At 38.3% G+C, this 24,024-nt stretch overlaps 1 protein-coding gene across 4 annotated transcripts in view; it reads right to left on the bottom strand.

Annotated features, from left to right (window-relative positions):
- Positions 1–2,407: 2,407 nt before the first annotated feature.
- kank4 (KN motif and ankyrin repeat domains 4) overlaps positions 2,408–24,024 on the bottom strand; it is a 72,145-nt gene continuing 50,528 nt past the window's right edge. For 2 of the 4 annotated variants that reach the window (XM_042007029.1, XM_042007030.1), the window contains exons 2-10: positions 21,662–21,737; positions 17,677–21,144; positions 14,251–14,344; positions 10,136–10,387; positions 8,352–8,436; positions 7,935–8,154; positions 7,684–7,826; positions 6,357–6,557; positions 2,408–3,265 (exon numbers count right to left, since the gene is read on the bottom strand). In XM_042007029.1, coding sequence (XP_041862963.1) covers positions 3,158–3,265; positions 6,357–6,557; positions 7,684–7,826; positions 7,935–8,154; positions 8,352–8,436; positions 10,136–10,387; positions 14,251–14,344; positions 17,677–21,144; positions 21,662–21,677 — 4,587 coding nt within the window. In that variant the 5' untranslated portion in view covers positions 21,678–21,737 and the 3' untranslated portion in view covers positions 2,408–3,157. Of the gene's footprint in view, positions 3,266–6,356; positions 6,558–7,683; positions 7,827–7,934; positions 8,155–8,351; positions 8,437–10,135; positions 10,388–14,250; positions 14,345–17,676; positions 21,145–21,661; positions 21,738–24,024 lie in introns of those variants that run through there. The other 2 variants (XM_042007031.1, XR_006012798.1) reach the window with 2 other exon arrangements.

Here is a 24,024-nt window from a genome sequence, read left to right as displayed (position 1 = left end):
TAACTGAGCATAAAACACACAAGTTTCCTATAAAATCAGGTAATGAAGAAATATAGTATGTTTATGTAATGACAAGCAGCAAAAGAAACAGTTAAGCATTTTCATATGTTTATTTAGAAGTAGTTCTCTGGTTTGTAAGATACACACTTGTTCCACACAGAATATTACAGAGAGGTACAGATTTTTACATTTGACTCTGTCATATAATTAGCCACTGACTGTCAGACTGGTATTTAAACAATAGAGATGTTACCCTCATATCTTAAGTCAGAGTCAGATCTTCTTTAAAATTTCCCTGCAAATGTCAAAAGTAGCATTAAGGGCACATGACATTCCACAACCTCATCAAGTCACGCATGTACTACAAACACGCAACCAATCAAAGTTAAGTCAAATAATCACATCATCAGGGAAATTTTTTTCAGTCATCCAAATTCCCCTTGAGCAGTATCACTTGGATATTTGTCCATGCATACATAAGTTTATTATATATGATAAAAATATAGCATTTAGGATAAATATGTCAGGTTATTTTTAGACTGTCAGACAATACTTGTTATATACTTTTCACAATACTGTATGTACATGTATTTGGCTGGATTTACAGAAACAGATAAAATACATAAATTTAACCCACTGTGAAACATAATTGATCTTAGTTCTTTGGTGATCAGCCAGATGTGAAATATTTTAACATCTGGATCACACTGGATTAAACATATAGATTTCCATAAAGATCTTATGTGTAGGCACGGAAGACCAGATACTTCTCTCAGCGCAGCGCCAACCATCCCTTGGCTGTTTGACATGTGGGAAGGTACACACTTTTATATGTGTTCTTTATTTTGCAGGCAGTCAGTTATGACAAGATGTGCAGCACAGAGTTAAAACTCAGATTAACCGATGTCATGTAAACACAGCATCATTCGTGAGAAAATCTTTCCTACGGTAAGACTAAGATATTAATAATAATAATAACAAAACAGGATGGTATTGTTGGTAAATTGCAGTCAGTGTGTGCGCCATAAAATAAACATACTTTATGTGTTAGGTCTCTCTTTACAGAGTCACATTTTCCAACTGAGTGTTTGGGAATACCAGATTACTAATGCAGTTATAAGTGTAATGAGGTCACACTTAAAAAAAAAAAGTTACCTATAAGACAGCATGAACTAATCATAATGCAAAAAAAAAATAAATCTAGCTTATTATAAGTATAATTCATAATTTATGTCTATTTAAAACATGTTAAAATGTTCTATAGTTTTACTACTTTTCTGGAGTCTTGCCTCAACAAATTTGGTAACTGCAAAAGTAGACTAGATTGCTGTTGACCACAAATATGGCATTCAGTAGGTAGGTATAATCCTTTCAATTTTGCCTTTACTGACCTTTGCAAGTTGATGTTACCCCATTAAAAAGTCATGTTTTAAAGTCAAACTGAACTGTTGTGCTATAATTTTTAATTAGAATGAGCAGGAGTCAACACTGAACTCATGTCCTCCTTTTTTTATTCTGTTTGTTAAACTGTATTATCATTGTCATTTCACCTTATCTCCTCACCTTGTGTAAACGTATTTAATTGATTGGCATCTGCTGTGGTCACTGAGAGAGGAATGTTGAATTGTAAACATTTTATAAGACCACTACTTCTGCTTTACAGTGCTTACAGAATACCGGTGCAGACAGCAGATGACCCAACTCCCTAGGAAGTAAAGATAATTGCCAGAATGGATGAAAGTTGTCTGGTTAAGGCTAAATCAGTGTCACACACCTTACCTAGTTTCTGTATGATAAGGTAGTATTTAACTGATATTGCTTCTTTTCAATGGATTTTTACATTTCCGTTGCAAAACATAAACTCATGGAGGTGATAATAGGATAGACTGTTCTTGGCAATCTAAAGACAAGTTGATCATATCATTTAAATAAATGTCTGTAGTCACACATAATTATAATATCTACACTGGTTCTGATGTCTGTCTCATCCACTGACAGCCAGAGTGTTAGTCCAGTGATCAATGCCAGTTTAGTAAAACTTGCTACATTTTTCTCCTGGAATGTGTCACAGCCAGCCTGACATTCATTGTGCATTTTGTAGCAGTTGCATACATGATTGGATTTCAAACAAGCAGGTGAACAAGGCATACATTAGGACGGAGACAGAGAGAAATCATGAGAACAGACAGTATTACAACATACTGCTCTGCAGAACTATACATAAGACAGCCAGTAGGGGGAGTAACTGTATTGGCATGCAGCTTCTTCTGCTTCATACAATCTTCTAAAGAGACGACTTCTGTCTTTCTTCAGCTGAGTTATAATGTCATTACAAAAAAAAAACAAAAAAACAACCATATATATATATATATATATATATATATATATATATATATATATATATATATATAATGTATAATTTGTGTCCAACATAAACATTTTATCTCAGAATAAACCATTTGTTTTATAATAACTCCCAAATTATCTCCCATGGGATAAAAATGATGAAGTGAATGAATACCTCTGGAATTATATAGTTTTCTTCTGAATACTCTTATTATAGACTACTATTTATACACAAACACAATTTAAAAAAATGCAATAGAAAATACAGTCTCTGTTTGATTATAATGTGTTAGAATACCATTCTACGTATACTATGTTTTTAATAATGGCTTATGTCCAAATAAGAAAATAATAATGTCATAAAAGAAAATAGAAATCATGTATATTTAGTATCATATTTGAAAAGGTAGATCATGTGCTTAGTATTTTGCTTTGAGAGTTAGCTGATGATAATAAGCAGCAGTTTAGAGTGTGTCCGTCACTTGTCTTACTCTATATTCTCACCCTGTTTCCTGCTTGAAATGCCGTCAGTCACACTAGTTGCTATGGTAATGTCTGATCAATTCTTCCACCACCTTTTAAAATTGAAGCTGTTGATGCAGCATATCCACAAACACCCTTAGGGCATGCTGGCAGAGATATGAGGAAAAAATGCTTCAGTCGCAGAGGTTTAAATGTATTATTTTGTGTATATTTTCTTTAGTGTTGTGTATTCATTTAAGCTTTTTCCCCCCTACGTTGGTTGGAAGATGGTCATGGAATGGGAAGGATCATGGGTGAGCAAGCTGGGATGTTTTTGGAGGACTCTGGTTCAGAGAAGGTCTGTGGTTGATGTGGGCTCAGAAGCATGAGCCTTCAGGAGGTCAATGATGTCTTGGTGAGCAGCTGCCTCTGCCACCGCCAGAGCTGTCTGACCATTCTGGGGAGAAAAGACACATTATGTAGGCTTCATATCAAACATATTGCTGCAGTGACCATGAGTACCTTCAAAGTGGCAGTGTTGTGTTGGTTTAAACATATATTCTCTGGTAACTGAACAATGTTAGGCTAATACTCCACCTGACTTGATAGCATCATGAGAAGAGCTGGATTTACTATCAGAAAATCAGTGATCTCTCAGTACTGAAATATTAGGGAGCTAGGGTTTACACAAACATGACAAATCACAAGGTCATATAATAAGTCATTTACAAAATTACACAAAGTTATAGCAAATAATAATTAATTTAAAAATATACAGTACTAAAAAAATAAAGAGAACACAAAATCACCACCATGTAACTCAAGGACAGTCACTAGTATATCAGTCTGTCCAGTTAGGAAGTAACACTGATTGTGAATCAATTTCACCTGCTGTTGTACAAACGGCACAGACAACAGGAGGAAATGAGAGACAAATAGGAAGACAGCTCCTATAAAAGAATGGTCCTGCAGGTGGTGCCCACAGACGATTTCCTTGTCTTCATTTTGGTCACATTTGCATTTTGCCAGTGCCCTCACCACTAGAGGTAACAGGAGGCAGTGTCTGCAACCTATAGAAGTTGCTCAGGTAGTGCAGCTTATCCAGGATGACGATCAAAACGTGAACAAGCCCACATCTATAAAGATGTAATAACTGCACTGGTGGCTTGTCATCTGGATCATTTAGGTGTATTATACAATATAACTACCAAATATTTTTAATGTAAAATAAGTTTATAGTTTTTGTAGACGACTCTATGAGTCACACAAGGTAAACAATTTAAAAATAATAACATTTTAAACTGTTATATTTATCCGGAGAGCTAGCATTTGAAGCTATCAAGCGCTGGAGTCATCCATTAGCAATTATAACAAATGGGTTTTCTATCCTAGCACCCATGCCTCCTTAACCTGCAACTGAGAGAACAAACCTCTTCAAACATGAACACTTGCAAACCCATCTCTTTACGGTGTAAGAGGTGTTGTGTGCTTGACCCTAAGACATCAATCAAATATAATAGAGCTGTAAATTTCCCAGGCTGACACCACAGGTAGTGTTCTGTGGCAATATTTGTAACTTCCTGCATCTGGTTTTCAGCATGTGGTTATGATCATTTCTCTAATCAAAGGTGTAAGAATAGATATAATAACTAACAAGAACACGCAACCCTCATCTCAGATGCAGTTCATTGGCTAAATTTAGCTGACTGCCAACGTCAGAACAGAATACCAGGGCGAGCAATTGTTCGCTGTGGGCCTATTTATCAAATGAATTAGGATTTTATAATGTACGTATATAACAGGACAGATTTAACAGAAAATAGAAAATTTAATTTATGAATAACAAAGTCAATCTAGTCATTTAAACCAACAATCAGACTTTAGAATTAAATGACAGACTGTCAGAGGTTGAGATCAGTTAATCAAAAAACCTAAACAGCAGCATTATGTGGGAGACGTTCAGATCCATGGATCAAATTTTACACAAAACAACATAAACAGAACAACAACGCAGATGCTTCCATCATGCTTTAGCCACTCAAAAAACTTCCACAACCCAGCCAAAGAAGAACCGTGGTGGAACACTCAGTGAGTTACTAACCTGCACAATTTACATTAGTTTGTCTTAGAAAGACAACTAGAGCTCAACCAAACTGATCCTGTTTCATTTTGTGCAACTTCAACTCTGTAAAACATCAGGAAACATCTGCAGCAGACAAAAACCAGACATACTAACATACTAAACATGTAGCTGCGATTTACTACACTTAGGAAGGACAAGTCGGACTGAGTTAATCCAGCTGCAGACGATGCCTCCAGAGGAAGAAGATGAGACACAAGCACCTGTGTTGCTGCAGCTGTTGCTATCTGCTAGGTCACATTGCTGGAATCATCCAAACTGCTGGAAGTGGTTGATTCTTGCAACTTGACACCTGACGTGTTCCTTTCTTCACGTTATCATTAGGTCGCTTTCTTATGTCCACTGTCCAAAGGTATCAGTCTGCTACTACTTCATTGAAGCTAGTTAATGACTTTGCACCAAATATCGCGATAATTTAAAAAACGCATTATGTTCTTTAAGTTATTGTGGGATTTGGTGATTACACACACACATAATATGCAAATATCTCGGGAAATAAGTTTTCTCAATGCACAAAAGCCCATATAAGAACTGATTCTACATTTGATAATCTAGTACCAATATAAAAATAACTGTTAAATAATTACAAATGAAAATTTGATTGAAAAGCGTATAAATTAAAACTGAAAGGCTGGATGGAAGGGCGTGACTTGTGAATGGATGGGCCTTGCCCACTGGGGCCCATAGCACCAGGTCTTCTTGTTGGACAAACACGTCACAGGAGCTATTTGTGGAGCAGATATTTTTCTTGGAGGTCAGTACTTGGGATATTTGTCTGAAAAGCTGCAAGATCTGTCAGTAGTTGCTGTTTTGAAACAAAGAAAAAGAAAAGTTTCTAAGCGAATCTGTAAAGTAGCTATATCTTACAGAAGATCAGCTTATGAATATGTTTTTCACTGTGTGAGAAAATAGGCGTGTGGCATGAGAGCATGTCAAAAGCATAAATAAACTGTGTGAGGGTCATTCTCAGTGCTTGGCCATGTTTTATGTGGTACTTTATGGCCCTTGGTTATATTCTTCTTGGTTTCTGTTCTGTTTAAAACTTTTTTCCCTCCTCTGCATCCCCTCTAGCTTTGGAGTAACAGTACAAAAGTCTTTGGGTGCTTGTGCTTCATTGTCTTAATTGTCTTGATTTGTTTAATAATGTGGGGTTGTGCATAAAAGGCATGCCTGAGGATGCCTACAGGGGATTCATCGCTTCCTGGCCACTGAGCCCAGTACTGTGTTGCTATCGCTTGAGTTTAATTAGATTTTATTATTATTATTAATATAATGAAGCAAATTTTTTTCACAGTCTACAGTTTATGTTCAATTGCAATAAAAGAAACTATTTGGAGGTATAATAGTCTTTTGAACATCACTATTCAACTAAAAAAAAAAAAAAATACTTCAAAGTATAACAGTGTACCTTATCAATGAGGCCGGTATCACAACGGCCTGTCTCCAGCAGCAGACTAGCAATGTGTGTGTGTCCATGTTCAGTGGCACACATCAGGGCTGTAGATCCCTCTCGGTCCTGGGCGTTTACATCCACACCGCAGCTCAGGAGCAGCTTCACCATGGCAACGCGGCCATGGCTCACTGCTAGCATGAGTGCTGTCTGGCCTGCCTGGAGAAAGAGAGGAGATTAGACCTGGAGTTTAACAGAGGGCAGACATGAGGAGAAGATAAGGGTGGTTCACTCTAAGGGGTAAAAGGAAAAAGAAAGAATTGGAAAATGAAAGTGATTACTATAGGGTGATGTTTGAGGGTTTTTTTTTTTTAAATCATAAGTGTTTTATATTTGTGCTAAATATGTGCTAAATATTGTTGCAGAAAACTAAGTTAAATGAATGAAACAAAAATGTTCCAGTTTTCTAAATGTGTATTACACATCTTTATGGGACAAAATGCATGCCAAATTTTGGTTTAGTATCTGGTGTGGCCTCCTTGTGCTACTTCAGCTCCAAGAAAAAGTTTCCAGTAATCATTGCTCAGTCCTGCACGTCATCTTGGAGGAATTTTGCCAGTTCCTCCATGCAGAACTTCAGCTCTGGGATAACCAGCACAGCAGATTGAACTTTCCACAACAGACTTATAGAAGATCTTGGTGCAGACATTGAAGGATATTAACTGAAGAAGTGGAGTCTGCTCTGTCCTGTCTTGTAGGAATTCAGTTGTTTTATTTTTGCTTGTTTTCCTTCTTTCTTAATGTCTGAGATAACACTAACAATACATGCATAATAACAAAGTACAGACCAAAAATATTGTTAAATATAAATATTGTGTTAAATATTGTATAAAATGCATAATTTAAAGTGCATATTTCAAGTGCATTAGGTTAGAGTGTAGTTAGATTCTAGATATAATACATACCCTTCTGTAAAGATTCAGTTCACTAACACATGTCTTAAGATTTGCCCTTAATGTTTGCTTGTATAATCCACCTCTTTGCTCCATCAATGACTAATGATTTTGGTGCTAATGGGTTTAAAAAGGCCCAAACAATAATGCTGTCACTGTCGTTGAGGAAAACAGATAACTGTAATATCTATTCCTTTAAAGTGACCCATTTACACCATAAACATTTTTTAATGATCCCAGATTTGCCTGGAGGATTATTTTAATCTCCAGACTTGGTTCTCCTAAAATATAACACACTTTACAATAATAACACCTCTTACACGCGAAAACCTTCTTTCACATTCAGTGAAATTGGGACAATCTATGCTTCACATTCAGCAAAGTATTACTACCTGTCTGGATCGTGCATTGACATCCCCCAGCTTCAGCAGCTGCTGTACCACCTCCAGATCATCAGGGCTCTCAGCAGCCGTCAGTGCAGCCAGCATCACTGGAGTATAGCCTGCCTTATTCACATTGTCTGTTTCACATAGACCTAGACACAAGCATGAGGAGTGAATTAGCGAACAATCTGTTCCTGGATGAATATTAAGCTGCTTGAAATTTAGTTGTCTCTGTAGCTGTATGTGTTGTTGCATCTTACCTGTATCTAGCAGCAGTTTTACCACAGGAAAGTTAGAGTGTGACACACTGTAGTGGAGTGCCATATTTCCATTGCCATCTGTCAAGTTAACAACATATGGCAGGAGAGTGGGGGTGGTCAATCCCACTTGTCTCAGGTATAATCTAACTGTGTCTGCCTGTGAGTCTTTTTGACTGGAAACTCTGAACCACTCCTGGTAGAGCACCACTAACACTTGACGCTGCAGAGAAACAAAGGAGTGATAATATATGAAATTTAAAAAGCATTTGTCACAAAAGAGAGTCAATACGAATTAGAATTTCTTTCACATAGTTTCAATTTCTGTTGTCGAATCCAACTTGAAACCTGAAGTGGAGGACAGAAAAGTATATAACTCTGCAGCCAAGTCAGTATGAATTTCATTTAGTATATTCCTACCATTTCTTTATCTGGTGATGAAACCTCTTCCATGCGGTCCTTTACATATAAACAGGCATCTATGAATCCTTTGTCAACTTTTCCCCTAAAGAAAAAGAAGAAAAAAAAGACAAACTAAGTAGATGTTTTGATTTATCCTCAGATAAACTGTTTTTCAATATTTCACATCAACCAGCACACTCCACATCTGGTCCTTCTATTATTTTCTTAAGAAGTTTATTCCCTAAAGGTTTAAGATGGAAATGCAATCCAGCCTGAAAAACATATGGTTATACATCATGCAAACACATGAGTTGGTCACAATCTGTAAAGAACTTGTCCTCTGGCCTTAAAACACACGTACATACATAGGAATATTCTGACAGGTGCTGAATGATGAGCTAATATAAGTCCTGCCTTCTCCTAGCTACCCCATCTGCTCCTGGTCCCATGACCCTCAGTCATATTTGCGTACCTGAGGCAGATAAGCAATCAGTCAGTGACAAGGAGGACAACAGCATCAGTTATTTGCTTTCATATCAGACTGCTGTCCCTCTAAGAAATAAACATTGGTGGTCTGAGACAAGATTACCCTGTGTGGGGGAAAAGTGCTTATATAGGGTTTAGATGAGGGGGAAACACATTCAGTAAGTTTATGTAAAATGCAGAGATTTATAGTGTATGTGAGTGTGAATATAGCAAAGCTATTAACAGAGTTGTATCAAGTATACAAAAATATGAGTGTGCAGATTTGCATGTATATAGCATCTGGTTACAGTGAATGCTCTTGTAGGAAACTTTGGCTTATGGCATGTTGATGTTACTTTGATAAAAAGCATCCACCTTAACAGCAGCAGTGTTCCCCTCAAAACCTTATTATACCCTGGAAAAAGCCTGATCAATGTAGACAACAACCTAAAAAGACCCAAACAAACTCTTGCCCAGATCTTGATGCATGTGGTTTTGCAGATGTGTCAGATCTCTGCATACTGAAGCAAATTCCAGCACCTGTCCTTTACTTGGTACATATGAAAGAGTTAAAATATGAAACGCAACACTTAGTTGTTCCTGTCAGACATCACCAACATCTTCATCACCATGCTGTATGTGATCTAATGAGCTCACTAGATTGTCCTCTCCACTATACATTTATTTGATACAAGCAATTGTTAGTGCAGGTAAATTAGTTTCTCTGACTGTGCTGGCTGGCAGATATGGACAACAATACAGCTATTTATGTGAAAAAGGAATCTTTATTTTTTAAATATTTTCATTCTGCTGCTGCTGTGTGAACTTAAGCAGTGATGTCAGTACTTTAAGTCAGCAAGTAAACTTGTTTGACATAAATTATACATAAATTATGGTTCATGTTTACCACTGAAAACTGTCTGTTTTTTAAACATGCATTTAATGAAGTATTTAGGAGTGATATTCATATCAATAATCTAAGCTTATCAGCTTGTTCTGAGCCCAGTAGAGTATTTTTGATTAGTTGTTCATTAAAAAGGGGGTTCAAAATGTAAATGTGCTTACTGTTTAGTGGCTACAAAAATGACCTTGTCAACATAAACTTTAATGATAACGTTCAATTTTTTAGTAAAATTTTCTTCAGATATTTAACAAAGCACAAACCATCTCAGATAATGTAATATGGCCTTTTATTGACTCCTTTAATTGTATGGAGAATGCTATCATATTAATCTGTGTTCCTGATATGGTTACTAAACAGGTCTGATAAAATTCAAAATATTTGCAGCTTTAACAGGCACTTAAAGAGTAAAATAAAAGGCTCTTGTCTGTCTCACCCCTCCGCCTGCTCCTCCAGGAGATCCTGACTGCCTTCTGGATCCAGGAGACTTCTTTCAACCTCCTTCTCTGCAGCCGCAGTACCTCCTCCCTCAGCTTTGGCCTCTGCATCTGCTCCCTGGGCCTCCATTGCCTCCTTAGGCTCCTCATCGTTTTCCTTCTCCACCTCTTGTTCTGAGCTATCTTCCTCCCCCATCTCCACTTTTGACTTCTCATCTCCACTGGACTCCTCACTGGAAGTTGTCTCATAGCTAGAAAAGGACACAGTCAGGAGAACATATGTAGGATTATGAGACCTAGATTTAAAAAAACATTCATATTATTCTATCAGGCTTTACCTTAAAAGTAAAAAACCTCATTTGTATCTGTCATGGAATATGTTTCTTCCCTAAAAGTAACCATCTGTAGAGTTTAGAGCTGTACAGAAACAGCCACACCAATTAAACACCTTGTGGCATGAAAAAAAGATACTTTTGTAGTGCAACCTTGACTTAAAACATCTCTTACATAAAAATCCATAGCTACATTTACACGCTCACATGTGCAACCTTGGACAAGCACTGCTTTGTTCAGTGTTCAGGAAGAGCTGCTCATATATTTAAAGTTAGAGGGTTGTGCTAGTGTTTGTGATCACTGGAGTGCATCATGAAGGCACCTCTGTGAGGCCAATGATCAGGTAGGCCTCACACTGAATGCCACTGATTCATGATCATTTGTGGATGCACACACAGAAGCCACACAAGAAGAGTTCATGGGCCATAGCATTCTCTGGATTCCAGAGAAGCAAAGACAGGTTATACCATCTAAAGGGAGGAAATACCAACACCAGCCTACGTCCTGGTGTGGGGAGAAGCCTAAAGATAGTCAGAGAAAATATTTTTGTCTGACATGTTTGGCTTTTTGAAAAATCACATCTGCTCAATTTTATTTGGAGCTGAGCCATGAAACTTGGAGAGCTATTTATGTTAAAGAAGTGAGGAAGTATTTATATAACCTATCCAAAGCTTCTAAAATAGATTAGTATTGTTTATCCATGCAATAACATGGATAAGTCATTATTGTTGTAAATGGCTGTTAGGGTGTGTTTGCAGATAGTTTTGGAAAAGGGAGGAAGGATTCAACGTTAACGATGATTTTCTTTTTGTTTTTTATTTCTTCATTATTGTTTATATGTGAGGGTGCATCTGTTTGATAGACTCTGTATTGTGAGGCACCAAGTTTGCGCAAAAAGTCACACTGTGAGATGTCTTTGTCTATTTTAGAGATAGACTTGGCTTTTGCTTAAAGTTAGACATAAACAGCGGTGCATAAAAATAGAGATACAGTATATAAGGCATAAATAGAGTTTGTAATATTTTAATGAGCTTTAAAGTTAATATTTAGTATGAGCTAATTTATTCTTCAACATAGCCTTAGCCCCTGTAGCTTTCTTGTATTTTTTTAAGTAATCTTCAGGAATAGATCTCCAGATTTCCTTAAAGGACATTCCAGTGGTCTGATGTTGGCTGCCTTTTGCTCCATTCTCTGTCAAGACGACCCCACACTGCTTCACTAATGTTGAGGTCCGGGTTCTTGGGAGGACTCATTACATTACCACTGATTTTAAGTCAAGGTCTTGTATAATTTGGCACAGTCCTTTTGTGTTCCTTGTTTCCCTCCCTTAACCCTTGGATGCATGACCCACCATGGTTATATTTTGGTCAACAAAATAGTGATTTAATTTTTGACATGTTAATTTATTCTTTTTTTATTCACCTTTTATTACAAAACAATCAATCAGGTATCAAAACATGTCAAAATCCATTGTTTGTGTGGCTGTTTCTCTGTTTGGGTATGGAGGACCATAACTCTGTCCACAGATATGAACACACACAAACATCTTCTCTCCTCTCACTGTGTGCAGCTGTCACAAAGTACTCGCTTCTGGCTGTGACCACTGCACACAGGGTTACTGCAGTTGTATGATCTTGTCTTCTAGTCATCAAGGTGCCAGAAACAGCGAATATGTTCAAATCTTCCAACTGACACAGTGACCTTGTACATTGGGTTATGTGGAGGACTCCTAAAGAGCTCACAGATTGGTACATCCCAGTTCTTCTCACTTCCTGCAAGAATAGTCCATGAAGTCCATGAGCTCTCAGTGCTGCATTTGAAACATCTGTCCACAATGTACTCATTTACAGACAGGAAACTGGGTGAGTCTGTCTGGCAAGGCACTATACTGGTTTGGACCCTGTTTTAACCCTTAAAACTCAAAACCATTTCTTGCTATTTTTGCTACCAGGTTTTCTTTAGTGTTGAAATGCATGTACAACCTCAACACTTTTTTAGCCCGGCCAACATACAAACATTATTTATTTTCAGGACAGTCTCATTTGTGAAATTATGAGGCTAAAATAATGTAAAGTAAAAGGAGCTATGTATAAAGCACCATAAAGACCAACTAAAAATAACAAAACAGAATTTATTACTAACAGTACTTTTTAGAAATAACACACATATCACCTGCATATCACATCTCAAGTTTTGGCTTTCAAGTATAAAAAAAACAAACACAACACAAATTATTTATGTATCTACATTTCCTTCAGGTGTTTTTTTTTTTTTTTTGCTTTTTACAGTTATTTATGCTACTATTTATCTATTATCCTCACAAAACAAACTCAGAATCAGCCCTTTTTTGGTGTCACTGTGCATCAAAAACATCTTCTGGCTTTATTCCAGTCATAAAGGACCATTATTTTTATTACATAGAACTTTCTGTCACTAGTTGATCTTTGGCTGCTCCTGATTGGACATTACTGTCAGTTTAAGATATCTAATTGGTGGAAAGTTTGACAGGAAGTGGCTACACCATAACTTCTGGGTCAGCATAACCTCTTAGCAGCATAGTAGTGGTGGCTATCCTTGTTTATTACAAAAATGTGATAAATAATTGTACTGTGGATAACTCATTGTGGATTTATCATATAGAGTATGAATAAACACTACATTTTGCACCAGGATTGCAAACCTCCAGGATGAGATATAAATGCCTGGAAAACCTCCAAATATCACCTAAAGGAAAAGCTATCAATCACAATCTATCCCACAGAGTTGCACACTCAGAAATTGTTGCCATTATGAGCAATATTGTTGAGGGCATTGGCAATCTAGTGGAGTTTTAAGGATTAATGGATAGTGATTACTTTGTGTATATAAGTAGTTACGTATCTGAGGGTACACAGATGCGTGGAGCTCAGAGGGTTCTGTTCTGGGGCTTCTTCTTTTTAACATCTAGATCCTCCCAGTTGCACAGATAATAAAAAACAACTAAATAAATTCCCATAATTATGTAGATGGCAAACACATTTACATACTCCACCATTATACCATTATGTGTATTGTCTGAGCACTTTATAAATATAGTTTGATTTAGTGATTGATTTGATTTGACCAGCCAGCTAACAAAATCAACTGGCTTAAAAGATGCACCTTTGTCCCTCCAGCTGTACCATGATGTCACTTAAAATTGATCAATATTACAAGTTCTTCATGTACACACAAACATTTACACACAGACTTAAAACCATCTGCAAATTTGCTGAAAGATGTGCTCTGACATCTATACACATGGCTCATGTAAAACTCATGCACACAAATTCATTCTTGCAGGAGTTGCAATGAAGTCTGATTTAGGGCAGCCTGTGGAAGACACAGTCAAAGGATGCATTTTAACTCAAACTGTGATGTCCTAAAAGCAACTTAATATTTTTGTTTTTTAAGCAACCAGTGATAGAGGAAAAGAAAAAGGCCCTGAAACTGATCTATCAATCTTTCACCACCCTAGGAAAAAAAAATTAGGCAAAGCTCTTGAGTTCTTCTTATCCATGCATGATTTCACAACTGAAAACACTTTCCAAGTCAAAATACCTTAAACATCACAGATCTGAACATCTGTATTCAAAGATTTTTTTAATTAACTAAATATTACATTTAATTAAATAAATAAATATCTACACAGAAAATGGCTCAAAATTCTCCTGTAAAATATTAAATTTGTGTAAGACCACACTGGAGCCCACATGAACATATAAATCGCACACGTTTGGATGCTGATTAAAAAGATTTTTACCCTCCATTCACCCCAACAAATTTGAGGTTTTTCTTGGCTCCCTTGTTGCTCTGCTTGTCAGCAACCCCATTTTTCTTCATAATAGATTTGAGACCTGGTGAAGAAAAGGACAGGGAAAGAGAAAGATAAAAAGATTTTAAAAAATGTGTTAGGCTTCTATGGAATTGAGGAGTGTTTTTGTGTTCTGTGTGCTAATAGATAAGTCACAGACTCCAAATTAACCTCATAATTAAACACAATTTAAATCATTATTATGGCTTTACATGGTGTTTATGTTGTGTCATCTTACATAAAAGAAAGATCTTGTTTTGAAAGCAGTACTAAGTGTCTGTGAATATTTGGCGAATGTAAAGATGTAAATGTTACTATAATTGGTAATGGAATTTATAAAGTCGCTGAGGAACAAAATACAGTAACACTGCAAAAAAAGCAATTATAAACTATTCAGAGGGTTCCTTTCTACTGTTTTGTTCATACATTTTCTGAAAAGTACTATATTTACCGTTTTGTTTGCACAGAGCCACCACATGCAAGCTTAACCACCAAGCTTGTGTATGCTGAATGCGGCTACTGCTGATGCATATACAATTCCAAAATTAATGCTATACTTTACATATTTAATCTACTTAATTTTCACTACTTTTTAATCAAATACTAAAGGATAAAGGATTTCTGAATAGTTTTTAATGAACTTTAATGAAGTTTTCCAGATCTTTTTAGAAACTAGGTCCAAGGTTGTTTAAAACACCACAACACTAACACGGTTCTTGGAATTTTTAATGATTTGATTTTAACTGTTGACTCAGGAAACTTTGCTGTTTCATTGCTTTTAGATCCATCTGCAGCCTTTTATATAGTGCAGGGCTACTCAGTTCGGTCCTACCAGGGGTGCAATCCAGCAGGTTTTCCATTTATCCTTACTCAAACACACCTGACTCAAATGAATGAGTCATTGAGCAGAACTTGATAGGATTTTAGATCCATTTCTTTTGATTCAGGTAAAAGCAGGAATACATTGAACACCTGCTGGATTGCGGCGCTTGTAGGACTGAACTGAGTAGACATAGTGGATCTCATGTTCTGTGGCCAAGACTTAAACAGTGTGTAGGTATATTTTGCCTTTAAAATCTATTTTCAGGTAACATATATTCCTTAACATTAGTTTGATGATGGTATCCACGTCTATTTTCTTATCAAGTTAGACACCAAATATCTACTGTAAACATTACTGAACAAAGTAACCTTAAAGGCTGAATGTAATTTAATTTTCTCTATTTTAATAAAAATTGGACTAAAGTAATCTGGTTTTGAAAATAACAGGTCTTTCTTATCAACATTCACATACACCAGCAAGTGTATGGAAAGGAAGGAAGGAGGAGGTGGAATGCCATTTATACACTCTTTACATAAGTAAATTATGTAAAGAAAAAGATCCCACATCACTTGCATGATGACAATTACAGAAAAAATTGATCACTGTTAAATGAAAACATACTGAATAGGATTAACTTATTTCAGGTTGCATAGTCCCCATAGCCAAACATACATAGGTCAGCGTTATACATCCTACTGACAATGTACAACCTTGACACTGTCAGGCCTACTTTATGTATGTAATTGACCAATAATTGATGCTGAATGGGCTCTTTTGCTGACTGCTCTTGGCTCTAAGCCCAGTTTGGCTGTCTAAGATTTTACCAACAGCACACATAGTGCAGAAGATCAAAAATGTTTTATACTAGTACAAAGATGTGGCTTTGGGCCAAAAACCGCCAGCCAAGACGATCCAAGCAAAGCGACCACAAAAAAGAATGATGCTGTTGGATTTACTCTCTCCTGGGAGATGTAAATGGAGAGGGGGTGTTTTGTAAGCATTTGGCATTTTAATACATCCTCTTAATAACTCTTAATGGATGAAAAATAGTGTGATTTTAACATTTCTTCTGCGTGTAAGAAATTTTTTGACTATTTGATCATTTGCTCAACTCTCTAAAGCTTGACATGAATCTAATGGCTACTACTAGGAGTGAGGGCTCTTAGTGCAACAGCAATGGTTTTTATGTCAGTCTAGATTAGCTGAATGCTAGTAGGATTGGGAAGGTTAAAAGTCTAAGATGTAGACAGCAGCCTCAGAGAAACACTGACATTCATAAGGAAACACATAAATCCAGACATGCACACCTCTCTTAAAAGCATCCACGTACACAAGACTCCCAGCACTGAACTGAAAGTGAACTTTGAACATAAAAATATCTCTGTGATAGCTGAGTGATTCTGAGTCCAAGCTCCTGGCCAGAAACATAACAGTGAGACATCACGGGAGAGACAAGGGGCATCAACTGTTGATGAATGCATGAGGGTCTGCTCTTGAGAGTCCACTTGACTGTGCTGTAAGCAAGTGTTGAAAGACATGGCTCCACTTTCCTGTATGATTGTGTGTTTCCATACCATGAGCAGGATAAGAAATGGGTGTTTGATGTGCACTAGTACTATATATTTAACAACTGCTTGGTAGAATGTGCTTTTTCCTCCCTATCACATGACAACCTGCGGTTACTGTATCTTGGAAATGAAGCAAATATAGGCCTACAAATGTGCTGCCATCACAGTTATAAATATAAACATGCTCATATGATGAATAGAAAATTGGTTTGTGTCAAGTGATGAAGGAAAAAACAGACAAGTCTGTGCACTACTAGAAGCCTCCTGTAAGATAAACTTTACAGGTGGGTGTGACGACAGAGAAGACAGGCTAAAATTAAAATCAATAAACCTGACAAAGACAGAGAGAGAGAGAGAGAGAGAAACACAATAATGCAAAACCCTAGCAAAGCACACATTTCTCCTTCAGGAAGCCACTGTAAATAATTGGTGTTAATGCATGGATGTGACATAAAATCAACAAACCAACATCATTTAAAATAGCTACAAGATAATAGATATCAGAAAAATAGGAAGATTACAACTTCTGTGTTTCTTTCCAACTAAACTACAGGTCAGATGTGCTAGTTATTTATCAATGCTAAAGAGGTTAAAAGGTTGAAAGCTTGAGAAGAATGTTTTAAATCTAACTTATAAAACCTGTGTGGTTATGAGATCACCACCGCTCATGTAGTAGAGAAACCTTCTGGTAAGCAGGGCTTAGAGCAGTACATACAAGAGGCACAGTAGAAATCTGTCAGGGCATTCTAATGGTGCTAGCGTGATCCTGTCTGCCTTCAAGTGAGTAAAAATAATGCTCTGTGAACAGATTAACAATAAAACTCAGTAGATTTAAAGGGGTGCTGTGTTACTATGTAGGTAATACAGATACAGTAATTTTCAAAGGGAGCATGACAAATGATATAGGGGGAAATTGATTCATCTCATTGTTATCAAGTAAGCAGCTTTCACACAGTCTGATAAACAAATGAACCAAATGCTTACCTTGTTCTTGCTGCTTGCTGGCAGCAGCTGCTTTCTGGCCTGGGGAGTAGAAAGCAGAAAGGACACTGAGGGAGCTGACCAGCTGACTCTGAATAGAGCTCATTTTGGAAGGACCAGGCTTCCCTGCTGGTTTTACAGTTGATGCCGCAGGTTCTGATTTCCCAGCAGGCTTTGTAGAAGTTCCCTTTCCTGCCTCTGCTCTTTTGCTTGTGGTTTGTTTCTGAGTGGTTGGGCTCTCCTGCTGACTGGCCATCTGTTGAGTTCCAGAGCTGCTACCGAGCTGTGCCCACTGCTCCCCAAGAAGCCCTGTTAATCGTGTTACAACTTGGCCCAAAGCTGCAGGTGATGTTGGTGATTCACTGGAGCCTCTACGAGAAGTCTGAGCCTCACCAGAGTCCCGACGTGTGGCCTGGGCTTCACTTGAACCACGCCGTTGAGCTGCTTCGCTGGAGCCTCTTTGGAGTGACTGCGTCTCATTGGCATCTTTGGAAGGTGCTTGAGTCTCAGTGGAGCTTCTACGCGACCCCTGAGACTGTGGCTGGACATCACTCGACACCTGTCGAGTTGGGCGGGACTTTTCTTCTCCTGATCCTCGAGTGGTTGTAGTGTGAGATACACTGGATCCCCTCTGTAGTGCTTTTAGCTCTTTTGAATCCCGACGAAATGAGGACGTTTGAGACTGAGATTGGACTTGATTAGATTTGGGCCTGATTTGGACTCCACCTCCACCTGATGAAAGGCTCTGAGAATCAGCTTGAGACTGCGCTTGAGGCCGTTTCTCACTTGTCTCCTCAGGAGGCTTCTTAGCTGGACTGTGGCCTTTAACCTGAGACACAGATGGAATTAGAGGTTTTTCCTTTGGTTCAGGGTGCTGTGCTGGAGAATGAGCCACAAGCTGAGGTTCAACCTGTACCTGTGCCTGGGGTTGGGTTTTTTTCTGGGTCTGCTGGCCTTGTGTTTCACTGGATCCCCTATGAGGACGCACAGGTGCTGCCTGAAGCTGAGGTGATGGCTGGGCCTGCTCCAAGGAGGTCTTCCTGCCTCTTTGTGGTCTTACGGGTGCTGCTCTCTTGACAGCTGAATCCTCTGCTGTTTCTACAACAGTCTCAGTGATCACAGTTTCTTTGATTGATGCACACACAATTGCTCCTTCCCCTGTTTCTTTCTTCTCTGTGGCCTCTGAGTCATCCTGTTTAGGTTCAACAGTTTCTGGTTCTACACCCTTTATGAGTTTAATTTCTTTCATTGCTGATTCATCTTGTGCAGGACTCACTTCAGCCTGACTGTCTCCTGTTGCAGAGACTATATTGGAACACATGTCAGTCTGACTTACATCGGAAACTAAAGTTTGCACAACCATGTCTTCAACAGTTGTCACTAAGATCACTGTAGGAACTTCCACAGCCACACTCTCAGTTATTTCTTTTTGAATTCTTTCATTTGTTTTATTATCTTCTTCTCCTTCACTGACCACTGTAGGTACATCTTCATTCGCATTTACTTGACTCTCTGCCTCTGTAGCTTTGCCTGGGTTGTTGTCCTGTCGTCTTTCTGTCTCTGTTTCAGTTTGCTGGTCAGCCCTCTGTGCTACCTCTGTCTCCGTCACACTGTCCACGGTGTTCACTCTTTCTGTTTCTGTCCCTCGGTCTACACTGCTGGCCCTGGGCCTCTGTAGATGGTTTGTTACTGTCTCTCCCTCCGTTTCAGTGACTTGATTTACCCTTCCAGCTACAGGCGTCTCAGTTGTCTGATCCTGAGTGATGATGCTCTCCGTTATTGTGCCCCGTTCCATGCTGTTGGCTCTGGGTCGTGGAGGAATCCCAGCTGTCATATCGGCCTCTGCCTCTATCTCTGTCAGCTGATCATGTGTGTCAACTTTACTAGTCAGCGTTCCTTGATCTATGCTACCGGTCCTCGGTTTGGGTACACACACTTCAACACAGATTCTATCAGTATCTGTCCCCTGATCTACTGTAGCAGGAGATTCTGTCTCTGTTTCTTGGCTGATAAAATCTATTCTTTCTGTTACTGTTCCTGTGTCAATGCTTTGTCTTCTAGGCTGCTCAAATGATGGTGTGCTACAAATTTCCACTCTCATTCCTTCACTTAGTTTCAATATTTTCTCCTCTTTTGCTTTGTTCTCCTCTATTTGTTCCTTCAACAGAGAATTAGTTCTGTCCAGTTCTTGGCTAGCCTGAGTAAGTTTTGCCTCTAGTATCATTAATTTCCCCTGCAGCTTCTGCATTCCATCTTGGCCCTCAACGTTTCCTTTTTTTGCTGCGTTATGATCTTGACCGCTGCTAGTCTCTTTTTCTTGTATCATCACCTGAAGTAATGTTAATTCCTTTCCTTCAATGCCCTGTGACATCTTCTGCACCTGCTCATCCTGAGGACTTTCTAATGTCTTTTTTTGACTGTCTAATTTTTCCGATGGCAGTGTTTGTTGCTGTGCTGTGGAAGTCTCTCTCGCCGTTGATAAAACTTCAGGTCCCTGCATCCCACCTTGTGCCCCTTTTACCTGTTTTTCTGGCACACACTCTGCAGCACCTAAACCTCCACTAGGCTGAAGCGTCTGAGATAAGTTTAGTCCTTCTGAAGACCTGTGTACTTGTAAGTGACCACTAGTCCCAGCATCAGAACGCGTGGTTTCTTTAAAGGGTGATGTGGAAACCTGTGCTTCAACCTGGGCTTGTAACTGAAGAAGCAGCTGCTCTCTCTCTTCTCTCAGAGAGCAAATCTGAGATTTTAGTTCCGGGATGGTTTTAACTTGCTCTTCTAGCTCTCTGACCCGCTTTAGTGCCACTGTAATCTGCTGGTGCAGACCCGCCCGATCTTGTGGAAGACACCGTCTTTCTGTTATGTCCGGGGAAGGACGAAACATGTTTTCTGTTGAGCCATTTTCTGGTGTTCCCACTGCGCAGTCAGGACTGCTTGAATCTGAACCTTTGCGCTGCTGTAGGGTAATAGGCATGCTTGATGCTCTGAGGAGATTTGGCCGACTTTGAATGGTAGCGGTTTTGTCTTCAACGCCTCGAACCCCTGCTCCAGCTTCATCTCTAGCTTTTGTTGAAACGTATCCAGTTCCTTGACTGGTTGTCCCTCTGCTGCTATGGCCAGGAGTTCCCCCTTCACTTCCTCTGAAGTCAAAGATTTGTTGGACCTCCGTCACTCGGGATTTAGGCTTGGGTCCCAAGGTGGATGTCCCCGACCATGCACTGTCCTTCTCCTTAAGAGAAGGCCTGACTCCATGACCAGGAAGGCTGAAATTTCTAGGCAGAGTACTGAATTTAGGTGGTCCCTTCACCCTGCGCTGGATGTGGACCCTTTTGATGGTGTTGCCTTTTTCAATATCATCAACATACTTGAGGAAGTCAAGATCCAGGTGAAAGCCATAGGGAGTCTCCACTGAGTACGGCAGCTGCTTCCTCTGAACACCACCCTCACTGGTCTTGGTCTGAAAGCCATTGGCTGTAAAAAATGAACATAATTCTAAACATTATATGAATAAGCAAATGTTTGAATGTAAGATGCAATTACTTTACAAAATGTGCATGAACTTAATAACGGATTATCAGTACTATTACATTTTTTTAAAGCACTTGTACAGACAAATTCCTACTGTACTGTACACATGATTTTTTATTATGTTAGGCCATATCACTCACTGAGAAGTAATTATCATGCAGTGATTGTGCCAAAACAAACTAATCAGCATGTAAAATGCTGTTCATGCTGTGCCAGCTTATGAATAGCGTATGAGATGGGGGGCGGTTAACACCTGAGGAAAATAGCTGCTTTTTGGTACATACAGGATAATCAAGCTCAGCCTATTTCCTCTAATGTCAGATGTTAAAGTGTTTAATGAACAAAAATAGAATTGTGAATGTCTAATTTTGTTTTACTGTTGGAGAACAGGATGTGATCTGTGACATGTTAGAAATGAGGCCATAGTTTGTTTAATTAATACATGCTGAATGGCTCTCACCACTTTTCTTGTCCATCCTGGGAGGCAGAGTTCTCAGTCATCTACTTGTGTTTGTGCTACAGCTGGAGCTTGCAGCCTGGATGAAACACAAATGATAATTTTGTGAGAAAAGGAAAAGAGATTATTTAATATTTTTGCTGTTCAGATCTTACAAAAAAACAAAAAAAAACAAAAACAAAACAAAAAAAAAACAACAAACTTTATTTTTGATAGGAAGACTAAAGATTTGTGATACCAAGAAGAGAAAACAGTATTAGGTTCTTGATTTTCCAGGAAATTAGCTTAATATTTTCATTAATTCAATGAGGCTGCCAAACTGAGGCAAAACTATTTGAATCTACAAAGAAAAGACTGTAATAAAAAGTATTATAAGAATTTTCTGAATAGGAACCCAACCTCTGCATTTCCTAACAGTATTTTATATAGGTGAACATAATGACTAACAAACATTGAGTATTTTAATAGTACAATCCAATTCACTTAAAGTAATCAGTGCTTCAATGGTAACAGTCCAGATGGTTATACTGAAATAATGGCTTTTCAGTTATGCTTACAATCAAATAAGAAATTATGCATCTCTTTAATCATACTAACAGATTTGTGAGCAGTCTAAATTGTGCAGACTCAGCTCTGCTATTTTCATAGACAATGAAACCACAAGTAAAAGTAAATATTCATGTCAAAGGAAGGTTAGATACAGTGCTGTTGTGTTCATTAGTCTAATTAAATTCAATAAGTCCAACTCTGAACAGGCTTCTAAAAGAGGCTCATTTGATACCATATTGTATTATTTGCTCCAGATGGAAAACCCAAAAAAAGCAGAGTTGCATACTGCAGAGTAGAGGTGAGAGACATAGAAAGCAATTCAGAAAGTAAAGTCCAAACTTTTAAAGGCTTATTGTAAAACTTTCTATTACAATAACCAAACCCATAAATATAACTTAGGCATTTTGCCCATCTTTGAGTGAGCTGCATACCTCAAATCAATTTCAAATGAATACTTAAGCCCCTGAAGCCAAATATCAGTTTGAAGGGTATTTAACAAATGGGACCACATTATTCATACAATTTCCATGCAAATTTCTGTCCCAAGGAAAAAAAAAACCTGCTATGTTAAAGACATAATGTATGTGTCTGCAGCTACGGGTTAATAAGTTCACACGTCTACATGTAAGCAGTTTTTAGAGGTATAAATTGAGCGCTTCCATGATTTTAGGTGATTTACCAGAGTGTATGTAAAACGTTTAGAACAAATATATAGAAAAGTTTTTTTTTGTTGGTTTTTTTATTTTTTGTACAATTCCTTAAAAAGTCCATTCTTCATATACTCCAGGGTGTCTGCAAAGACCTAAGATTTAATACTATATTGCATATCTTCACTTTGGTGGTATTCTCTCTGTCATCTGTGATTTGCTTTATTATTATAATGCAATTTTTACACTCAAAGAACAAAAAAATTCTTGTGGGAATATGGAGACTGTCTCTCAGGAGGTGGTTTTCAAGTCAAATTCAAGTCAACTGTTTGATATCCTGATGAAGGAAACATGCATCCCCCACACGTAATCTGTATGCAAGAATCGTACCCTGCTGAGGAAATAACTGAATGTTTACTTCTTATCAACCAGTTGGCATTTTCTCTGTAGCAGTTAATATGTTTTTTTTTTTTTTTTGTTTTTTTTTTTTGTATCTAACTGAATTTTCAACTGATCCTGCACCAAATTATTTTTCTCTAGTGGACTGAGCCCCTTTTGTAACTGGTCTATAAACTGCAGCTACAGCAGCACAATTAGGCACCTTTGTGTCTGTGCCGCACAGAATTAAGAATATTTACAGCAGTTTGAAATAAAGTTCACAGTCACAGCATGACGACAGCTGTGTGGTGTGAAGTGCTGAATAGTGACATACTGCAAGGCAAGCATTACATGAGCTGGCAATGTAATCAATCAAAGTGACACTGGGTCCACACTGGGACCTTAACAGGAAATGTGACAAGCTCTAGTTGGCTCCTGTCCCATCTTCGTAGATTGAGCCTTAATAATGAAAAAAACAGGTGACCTGGAGCAGAACTGTTGTCTCTGCCTCAGATGAGCAGATGAACACACACAAGGAGACACACACAGATCACTAGACTGACAGGATCTGACACTGTGTGATTGTTACCATGGCAACCATTCCATAATTCACTACCTCCCGTCCCAGGAGCAAGAAGAAGAGCACAGGCATTCCTTGCACTGCGTGATGTTTAATGAGACTACGATCAGCTCACTGTCCTTAAAGCTTAATTAGCCGATCTGGGAGCAAAAGAATGCTGTAAGTACTTGCTGAGTGAAGTGCAGGCAGACTCTGCTGGCAATTACACACAG

The sequence above is a fragment of the Melanotaenia boesemani genome, chromosome 14 (genome assembly GCF_017639745.1).
Source record: "Melanotaenia boesemani isolate fMelBoe1 chromosome 14, fMelBoe1.pri, whole genome shotgun sequence".
Lineage (NCBI taxonomy): Eukaryota > Metazoa > Chordata > Actinopteri > Atheriniformes > Melanotaeniidae > Melanotaenia > Melanotaenia boesemani.
This window is presented reverse-complemented; position numbering and strand designations above follow the sequence as displayed.